Genomic DNA, 10,627 nt, shown 5'->3' on the forward strand with positions numbered 1-10,627 from the left:
ATGGAAAAGCGCTATACAAATTACTTTATATTATCACAAGTACATGCTTACACCCAATGTACAAAAATACTTATGCACGCATACATGTACATATTATCAGCATATTTACCTATATTCGTATTCTGTTCTGTTCTTGTTTTGTTCTTACTGTTCTACTCTATTCTATTATCAAACACTGTACAACAGTTGAACTTGTATAGATAAATAAAGTAACAGAATGAACACGTATATCTTACCGTACAAAAAAGAAATAAGAAAGCGCTTAAGCACCAAAAATACCAACTGATAGGTTAGACCGCCTTGCCACGATTGACAAAAGAATCTGACTCAACGACGGAGAAAACATCACCCAGATCACACACACACACACACAAACACACACACACACACACACAACCGTCGTGTTGTCCTTGACCGCGCCATTATCAAGTTCCTCCACGGACGTCATGAAGCCGCTGCGTAACGGGCAACGTGAATGAAGAGACAGGGGGAGACAGGGAAGGGGAGGAAGAGAGGGAGAGGGAGAAGGGTGTGGGCAAAGAGGATACAAAAAAAATGTTGACAATGGATATTTTATTTAGCACCTGGCTCAACACTTGGCTTGTTTTCGAGACTGGCATAGGCCCTTAGTCCAATAGGTGGGCCAACAGCAAAGAGAGAGCAAAATGACAAATGGTTTCTCCACTGCAAATGGAAGTCATTTGCAGCACTAATCTTTTGTGAAGGACTATGACTCTCAAACTGGGAGGAAAGATTGTACAAGCATCCCAACGGAGTTAACGCCGACTGTCCTCAAACCGTCTCGGCCAAGAAAGTAGGGGTGTAACTTGGACAAGACGCTCCACTATAATCAAATTCTAACCCAGATAGTCGGGGCCGTAGTTGCTTCCTCTGCTGTCCTAATGGTCGAAGTCGGAAACGACTACCATACATACAGCACACTATCCAGAAACCTCCTTGTAATTAGGTCTGTACCCCGCCCCCTCCCCCAACCCCCTCACCCCCACTCCCCGTGGGATGCCGGTGCCCTTTCAGTATAGATAGCCTGTCAATATTTTGGAAATTCTGTGCTGTAAATTTCCTCTTTACTATTGCTCTCTTTATTATTGCCGTTTTTCCCCTTCCTTCACTGATGTCTGTTTTTCTGCCTTCCCAGCCCATTCCCCTTTATTTTTTCGACCAAAAGTTGACACTGTTTTCTCTTTTCCGCACTCTGTGATGTACTAATTATGTGCTGTTTTGCTCTGGCGATTGGGCAGTGAAATTGTAAACACTGGGATGGGCACTAGCTGTCCGTTCTTCGATGTTATTTGGCTATATGCCCTTTTTCATCTTTTTTTTTTCTTTGGCTTTGAAGTATTGTTTTTCCTTTTTACAATTTTTTGTAGTATGGGAATGATGAATTAAGCGAAAGGGCTAATGTCCCTAGCCTTATTTGCCCCATGGAGATAAATTGTTAGAATAATGTGTGATGAACTGTGTTCTGTGGGTTTGTATTGGTGTTGTTGTTGTTGTTTTTGTTTTTTTGTGTTTTTGTGTGTGTGTGTGTGTGTGTGTGTGTGTGTGTGTGTGTGTGTGTGTGTGTGTGTGTGTGTGTGTGTGTGTGTGTGTGTGTGTGTGTGTTTTCTTTTTCTTTTTTGTTTTGTTTTGTGTTCTGTTGTTGTTGTTGTTCTTGTTTTGGGGTGGGGGGTGGGGGCTGTAGTTTTGTAGATGTGACAGTTTCGTGTTGACGCGGTTGAGCATTTGTATGGTTTGACAGTCCTGATATGGCCCTGTGCGGTCGGCTGGACTATAAGTGACTATAAACAATAATGAATCCGGAAACCTGCTCCAGGTCCCCTTGTCAGTCCCGACGCATGGATGATGAATGAATGTTTTCCTCTTTTTGTGTCATGTAAGCAGCATGGCCTTAATGGGAAATTGATATTCGATAATTAGAGAGTCCGTGGATATTCCAAAATAATCATTTGAACTAATATAAGTAGTCGCATAAATGGAAATGGATGAATTAGGTGAAAGGGGATTGTGGAAATTATATATAGCATATATCTTACTGGTCTTAATACACCGTCCCAGAGTCGGGGCAGACGTAGAGACAGCCCAGTCCGATGAGACAGGATCAACCCACATGCGCGAGGATGCAGTTCGTTTTTGTGAGCTCTTCAGTTTGTTGTGATTTTTTTTTCTCAATTCAAAATCATATTGTTTGACCAGAAACTCTTTCCCTTGATCCTTGCTGCAATAAGGCAAGCGAATAATATCATCTCCTTACCTGTCTATCAAGAAAAATCATCAAACCGGCTATATAATATCCACGACCATGTTCAGAATGTAAACAAACATGGCGGACTCCGCGTTCACAACACTGCCCTGAAAACCTTCCTCCCACCGACTGATATGCCCCCACGTTGACCTCGAGGAAACTCCCAGAGTACACTGTACTCTTCCTTCTTGTCATGTCTCTCACTTTAAACCGTGGGCAAGACACAACTCCACCAAATAGCTTGCAACCCAATGACCCCTCAAATAAAGACACGGACTCCTGCTGCCCATGCGGTGCCTGTGACCGCACTGTTACCTGGGATCAGCTAGGTGTTGAATGTGAATCTTGTGGACAGTGGTTCCATGCAAAATGCCAGGATATCGGCAGTGGATCCTACGACCTCCTTGGCAAAAGCGATGTCACCTGGCACTGCGTTGTTTGCGCCAATGCCAGCTACAGTACCATTGCCTTTGACTTGCATGGTGTAGGTACCACCCATCTCTGTGAAATATCTGACAGTCGTCACAGTGACACATCCAATTGCTCCAACATAAACAGCCCCTTCAAACCACTCCATACTTCCACACCCTCTAGAGCAAGTAAGCAAGACAAACACAGCAGACGACCCCTCCGCTTCCTAAATGTGAACTGCTACTCTATCGTTGGTAAGGTAGCCGAATTCAGCAACCTTGTCCAAGCCACAAGACCAGACATCATTGTCGGCACAGAATCATGGCTGAACCAGTCCCATTCCAACGCAGAAATCTTCCCCAGGGGATTCAACATCTATCGCATAGACAGACCACCAGGTGAATGGGACAAAGAGAATGCGGGAGGTGTTTTTATCCTTGTCTCAGAAAACCTGACCTCCCATGAGATGCCCGAACTCTCCGCGGGTTACGAAAACCTTTGGGTGGAGATCAAGATGAAAGGACGGTGCACACTACTAGTTTGCTGCTTCTACCACCCCCACACAGAGTACACCGAGAGCATGAACGCTTTTGTGAAATCTGCCCCTCTTGCTTCGCATTCGTACAAGAATACCATCATCGTCGCCGGTGGCGATTTTAACCTGCCAGGCTGGCACTGGCCCACCAAGACGCTAAAGAAGGGATGCCCCAAACCAGAGATCCACCGACAGTTCATGCACGCCATCGATGATGTAGGCTGGGAGCAGATGGTAATGGAGCCAACAGAAGGAAACAATACCATGGACCTGTTCCTCACAAACCACCCCAACCTCGTCCCAAGAACTGAAACACTCCCCGGCATTGCTGACCATGACACAGTGTACATGGAGATGCAGATCCATCCCCCAAAGAAACGCCAACCCCAGCGACTCATTCCCATCTACACTGAGGAATGTGAGGAGCCACTAAAAGAGGCAGCACAGAAGGTGAATGACCACATTATGACCACCTTTGACGAGAGGAGCAGTGTTGAGGAAGTATGGTCTGAAATCCGCAATTGGCCTGAGCCAGGCCTTCTCAGACCACGTCCCCCATAAACAAACCAGATCCAAATCAAGCCTCCCCTGGGTTGACTATGAGACCAAGAAACTCATACGTAGACGAGACAGGATCTACAAGCGCATAAAGAAAAATGGAGTTGAGGTCCTACAACAGGAATTCAAGGCACTTAAGCGCCTCATCCAGAAACGTCTACGTCGCGCCTACTGGAGACACGTAGGGTAGGACTGATCTCTGATGAAGGTGAAAGCCAGACAACCTCCAAGAAGAAGTTCTGGAGCTTCATTAAAGCAAGAAGAACAGAAGGAATGGGCATCTCTCCACTTAAAGAAGCCGGGAAACTTGTCTCCGACCCCAGGGAGCAAGCACAGATCCTGAACACCCAGTTCCACTCTGTATTCAGCCCCAAAGACACCATCACAGCTGAAGAGTTTGAACAGCGGTGCCCCCATGGACCAAAACTTCCAGACTATCCAGCATGCGACGATATCAACATCATAGAAGATGGAGTGAAGAAACTCCTGCTCAGCCTTGACCCCAATAAAGCCTGTGGCCCAGACGGCATTACTCCCAGACTTTCGAAGATGGTCGCAGAGGAGATCACTCCAGCCCTCACCCTGCTGTACCGCATCTCATACTCCTCTGGCACCCTGCCACAGGACTGGAAACAGGCCAACATCACACCTGTATTTAAAAAGGGAGAAAGATATAATGCAGCCAACTACCGCCCCATCTCCCTCACTTGCATGGCCTGCAAGCTGATGGAACATATCATCACCAGCCACATCATGTCCCAATTCGAGAACAATGAGATTCTCTGTTCAGAGCAGCACGGCTTTCGACGCGGACGGTCATGTGAGACTCAACTCTTAGGGTATATGGATGAAGCGACCAGAGAGATTGAGAAGGGAAACCAGGAGAACACTATCGTCCTCGACTTCTCAAAAGCATTCGACAAAGTTAGCCATACCCTACTTGTCCACAAACTACGTCGCTACGGCATCAGAGGCCGCACCTATGCCTGGATCAAGGACTTCCTTGCGGACAGACAGCAAGCTGTGGTGGTGGAGGGAACAAGATCTGACTTCCTACCTGTGGAATCCGGCGTCCCCCAAGGCTCGGTCCTAGGGCCGAGTCTTTTTCTCCTATACATAAACGACCTTCCTGAAGGCATCAAGTCGAGAATCCGCCTATTTGCCGACGACACCATGTGCAGCAAGACCATCATGAAGAAAAAAGACGAGCGAGTGCTGCAAGAAGACCTACACTCCCTTGCCACCTGGGAGGAGAAGTGGTCCATGGAGTTCCATCCGCAGAAGTGCTCAACGCTGAGAGTCTCTCGGAAGCGGAACAAGATTGCCCCTGTGTGTAGCTACATGGACAAAACCTGGAGAATGTCGACACCACTAAGTACCTTGGTGTCAACATCCAGGACAACATGCAGTGAGAATCTCACATTGACTCCATCACAAAGAAAGCCAGCAAGACTCTAGGCTTCGTCCGGCGCAACCTCAAGATCGGCAACAAGAAGGCCAAGGAAACTGCGTACAAAGCCCTTGTTCGCCCGCTTCTTGAATACACAGCCACTGTCTGTGATCCCTATACTGCAAACGAGATTGAGGCCCTCGAGAAGATCCAACGAAGAGCAGCAAGATGGGTCTCAAATCGCCACCGCTAAACATCATGCGTGGACTCCATCCTTGGCTCTCTCAACTGGCCTTCCCTGCAACAGCGTCGTAAGAAAGCACGCTTGGAGATGTTTTACAAATTCCATCACGGTCTCATCTCCATTAACTCCACGTACCTGCCCAAACCATCCGACAGCAGGCTGAGCTCCAGGACAAACAACGACCTGAGCTACGACATCCCCACCTGCACGACACGGTACAGGCAGATGACGTTCTTCCCGAGGACCATTCCAGAATGGAACAAGTTGCCTCAGGAGGTTGTGACGGCTGAGTCACGGGACTGCTTCAAGTACCGGCTGGCCTCCCATCTTTAGAACCTGGAACAACCCCCCCCCCCCCCCCCCAATACCCCCAACACTCCCCCTTACCCTCCTCCTGACCACCGTTCCTCACAATCCCCCCTTCCCCTCCTGCCACCCCTGTCCTCCCCATCCACGGCTGCTGCAGAGGCTTGGCATTATGTCGGTGCACGCTGAACGTGCACTGGCTGGCCAGGCCACCAAACAATTTTTTTTAATCCTCACAACAGCGCAGTCTTCGACAATCTCCCCAAACTATGACAGAATCAGTAAAATGATGTTGGTCGTATAAAGGAAGAAGAAGAAGTAGTACCCACTGTTCGAGGAGACGTGGTAGCGGCCCAGTCCGGGGAGACTGGAGCGGAACAGACCTCGCTGAGGTCTAATGAGGCTGGTGCAGCCTCAAGGCAACACGTGTCTTGAAGACTAAGACACGTCCGAAAGAACTACGACAGTTGTGTGTGCGGCACAAGACCAGAGGTGATATGTGTGTTGACTGTTCAGTTCGTGGACCCACAAAACATTGGAGAACAGAAGTCAGCATTCCCCAGACTCAAAATCGGATGCCTGCGTTTGTGTGTGTGTGTGTGTGCGTGTGTGTGTGTGTGTGTGTGTGTGTGTGTGTGTGTGTGTGTGTGTACTAATTACTTGTTAAGCAGAACAAATTGTGAATTTTTGTTGTTGTTGTTGTTGTTAAATTATATAGGCTCACGGGCAATACCTTGTCTATTTTGTTTACGGAAGAGTGCGGAAGAATGAGACTGAACTCGCATGTGAATGTGTGTTGCCTCCCTTTAGTCTGGTCTGTCTATCACTGTCTCTTGCGTGGCAAAGACCAAACAAAAGGTGCGTTTATTTCGGGAAACCCCGTATGGAGGAAATCAAAATTAGCGAGGCCCAAATGCAACTGACATGCGTGCTTTGCTTCTTGCTGTTGCCGTGGTGAAGTTTGCGAGGAGCGACTAGCCGCCCCCTCCCCCCCAGCCCCCGATGATGCACATTTTGCTGATGTTACATGATCGGTGCGTGTGTACCTACCCTGCATACAGCCAATGTTCTTTATATCATACAATGACAGATAAGCACTAGTTTCCATACAGATTTGTCATTCTATGAATTCTAAAATTAAGTTTACAACAAGAAAGCTATACAAAAGTTGTTCAATAAAATTCGCTTTATCTCAACAGAATAAACGTTTTCCCCTTGACTTTCATTTCATTTAACATCGTGTTTATAGGGTGAATGGTGTGTAATATTTTCCGGTGGTGGACTCTTTGTCTAGTTTCTTTTGACGTCTTTTTAGCTCCAGACCATGCTGATTTGCCAAGTTGTATCCAAATTTCCTAACCCAAAATTGGCAAACTGTTGGAGAGGTCGTTTGTTGGTTTGCATGTGGCTTTGATTTGATATTTGTGGGCTTTGTGTCGAACATGTTTGCGCAACAAGACTGATCTGATGTGCCAATGATTCCTCTCTCACTCCATTGGATCCATTCCATAGGGCTGGGGTTAATCAAAGTATTATTCCGAAGAAATTACTTTGTCTCTGTTCTGCCCTGACGTGCTTTGCACTTTCGCACCGGAGACAGCCATCTATTCTCTTCGTGGTGAATGATTTATTATATGTTTCAGTCTCTTTATTGTGGTATGCATGAAATCTCTCTCTCTCTCTCTCTCTCTCTCTCTCTCTCTCTCTCTCTCTCTCTCTCTCTCTCTCTCTCTCTCATCTGGATAGCTTCTCTTGTTTGGCAGCCAGCAAAACGCTCATAACTCCAGCAGCAAATTATTACCATTTTTGCGGAGTATTTTAAGTCGACACGCCTGTTCAGGGATTCTCGTCGACATTAGAAAACATGCTGAACATGATGCTGCAAGACATGATGCCGTCGTCCTTCAAAATAGACTACTGTCGTGGTTCTCAGACTTACAACTCTCGGTCAACCCTCCTGTTGCACAGGTTCAAAACCGCAGTGCTGCTGTGTACCGTAGAAAGTGTCCGTCCCAGGTCAACAGAGAGAAGAAAAGAGCTGAAACACACAGACTGAAGCAAGAGGGAAAGGAAAGTGATCATGAGTCGTCTACTTCTGATTTATTTTTGCCAACCCCTCTCAGTCTTCTTTATGCTACTGACCACGCGGAGAACGAACCTGTTCACACTGACTTGTTTGTGAATGACAAGCACCCCACTCCCTCTGCCCCCCCCCTGTCACTGAGCGACGCACGGCGTGACGACCAACGGACTGACATGACACCATGTGATACAGATGCACGTGCAGCGACAGTCCTTCATGACGAGGCCATGTGTATAGACATACCGTATGGTGCAGAAATGGGTGAGACAGAAGAAAGTTGCACGGCCCTTGTGCACCTAAGCAAGACTCAGATGCCGACCGTTCTCAACGTGACAGTGGGCTTTGCCAACAGAAGCATGAAGGTGTACAGTCGGGATGTGTCTGCCGACAGATATTGTTATACTTGAGGAGTCGACCAAGAAAATTACAATTTATTAAACATTTTTGAAGACGCGAACACTTGTGAAAATATCATAAATGGTAATCTTGATCTGGATGTAGCATAACATTGCTGTGTGATTCTTTTTTTTTCTGGTTGTTTTTGAAAACAAACGTATTTTGACAGATATGATCATCTATGTACTTCTGTGTGTTTCAGTCACATGATTTGGGTTCCATGTATTGATCATTTATACATTGCATCATTTCTCTTTATTTCGTTTTTTATATGTACGACCTCTTCCCAGTCATGCCCCTCTGTGAATGGGCTAAAAAGTACCTGACCACAATAAAGCATTCGCATTTGCATTTGTATTCGCATTCTGTGTGTGTGTGTGTGTGTGTGTGTGTGTGTGTGTGTGTGTGTGTGTGTTTCTATTCAAAAACAAAACAAAATGAATATATATATATATATATATATAACCGCATGCATATTTGTTTCGACTGGCAACAGTTTGACACTGCTGCTGTGTCTCGCGCGTGTGCTTTTGCATAGCTTTAGAGGCAGGTGTTTGCATAGGTGAATGCATTTACCTCCAGAAGTAATGATTTCTTTCAAAACGTCCCTTTTTACTTATATTGGCTTTCGTTTTATTTATGATTCATGAACGCATGTGCGAAGTTTCTTTGTTTCCAAAGCAATGGCAGTGTATTGAGATTGATCGTTTTCTTTGAAGCGTGTAACCCGAGTCAGCGAATTTGCTGTGTTTGAGACGCGGTAGGCACATAGGGAAAATAAGTACGGATTTTCCTTATGATTTGTGGTGTTTTGTACGTTCTGTCGTGTCGTGTGGTATAAACCTCTATACTGAACGGCGTCTCTGGCCTGACTTAGCGCGTTGGGTTTCGCTGTTGGTCAGGCATCTGCTTGGCAGATGACACGTAGCGTATATGGATTTGTCCGAACGCAGTGACGCCTTGAGAAACTGAAACTGAAACGGTCTTTGGGCGTTGTCATCACCGACGTTTTTGTCGCCATCATTATCACCATCATAAATTACATGGTTGTTGTCGCTGCTACTGTTGCCATTCCGCTTCATATAATAATCAGTTAGTTATCATAATGATTCATTTGGCGTATAATCCTCACAGTTTCTAAACGGGACACAGTTTAAATGTCCCATAGCCTTTAACGGCCACGGGGAAGTGGATATCATATCGGATTTCATCACTCCACCCAGGTGTGAATGACCACCTGACTGGTTTGGACAGGTTCAGACGACAGAAGAAGATTGTGCCCCACCTCACTATACCGAGCCCTAAACACAGTGAATATACTACCCCAATAAAAGGATATCCGACCTTTAAGTCTTTTTTTTTTATCCATCGGGAAAAAAAATAAAGGAAGCGTAGAATATACCTACATCGCTCTCACGTAATTTTAGACCCATAGCAACACCATTATCGTCACCGTCCTCAACCTTGTCCGTCATCATGAAAAAAACACACCCAAAAACAACCAGTACAGAAAAGATGTCCCACTTCACGTGGTCTTTCAAGCCCTGCTCTCATGTTGACATCACCTTCGATCCCCACTCCTCTTACACTTCCCGTAATGAGTTCGTATCAACATCTTAGTTGTGGGCATTCTCATGTTGGAAGGACGTAGTGGCGTCCCCTACTTTCACTGACGGTCGTTTAAGTTAATTACCGAAGTATTGGTTAGCGCCCTTAACGTCAATTAATTCAGGGCTTGGTTTGGCCAATGTGTCGTTGTTTGAGGAGACGGGGGATGAGTCTTACATGTCTGTCCAGGTGGGTGGTCCATCTGACATTTCTAAAGGCGAGTCCTGGCTGTTTTAATGGCGTTCTGATGTAGAATGTCCTGCCAGCTGCTGCAAACTTATATCGCCTCATAAACAGTTTACTATCCGGGGTTTCGCACCACCAAATGGCCCTTCTGATTCGCATATTCAATGCCACCAGTGACTGCACTGTTTCCTCCTACTATGATAGTTCAGATGATCAGCACTGAAAAAAAAAGAGATATAAATTCAGACTTTATCTTGGCCCGTTTTCATAACCAGGTTTGAACTTGTGGAACGGAGAGCTGACTTTTCAGCACTGTCTGAAAATGAGAGACCCGCTGTTTGCCGTGTTGTGCGGGGTTTTAGCAACGAATTTGGTTCTTGGTAAGCAACGTCAGTGCATACATATGGTACGCTGTTAATGTGTGAATGGTTTGGTGGTGGTGGTGGTGTCGTCGTTGTTGTGTATTTCTGTGTGGGAATATTGAGGTACAGTACTATGAATTTTTGTATAGTACTTTTATGTATTTAAAAAAAATCGATTAGAAGTAAGTACATGTAGACACACGAGAACATGTATAGATAAATTAACTAACTGAGCAGAATTATCCATTTTTCTGTTATCATTTATTATTATTAGTAGCACTACTA

The 10,627-nt window shown here is 45.8% G+C and overlaps 1 protein-coding gene across 1 annotated transcript; it reads left to right on the top strand.

Annotated features, from left to right (window-relative positions):
* Positions 1-1,464: 1,464 nt before the first annotated feature.
* LOC143284959 (uncharacterized) lies at positions 1,465-3,770 on the top strand. Its single transcript, XM_076592121.1, has 2 exons — positions 1,465-1,485; positions 2,619-3,770. The coding sequence occupies exons 1-2, from the start codon at positions 1,465-1,467 to the stop codon at positions 3,768-3,770; spliced, it is 1,173 nt and encodes a 390-aa protein (XP_076448236.1).
* Positions 3,771-10,627: the final 6,857 nt, after the last annotated feature.

Source organism: Babylonia areolata, chromosome 8 (genome assembly GCF_041734735.1).
Source record: "Babylonia areolata isolate BAREFJ2019XMU chromosome 8, ASM4173473v1, whole genome shotgun sequence".
Classification (NCBI taxonomy): domain Eukaryota; kingdom Metazoa; phylum Mollusca; class Gastropoda; order Neogastropoda; family Buccinidae; genus Babylonia; species Babylonia areolata.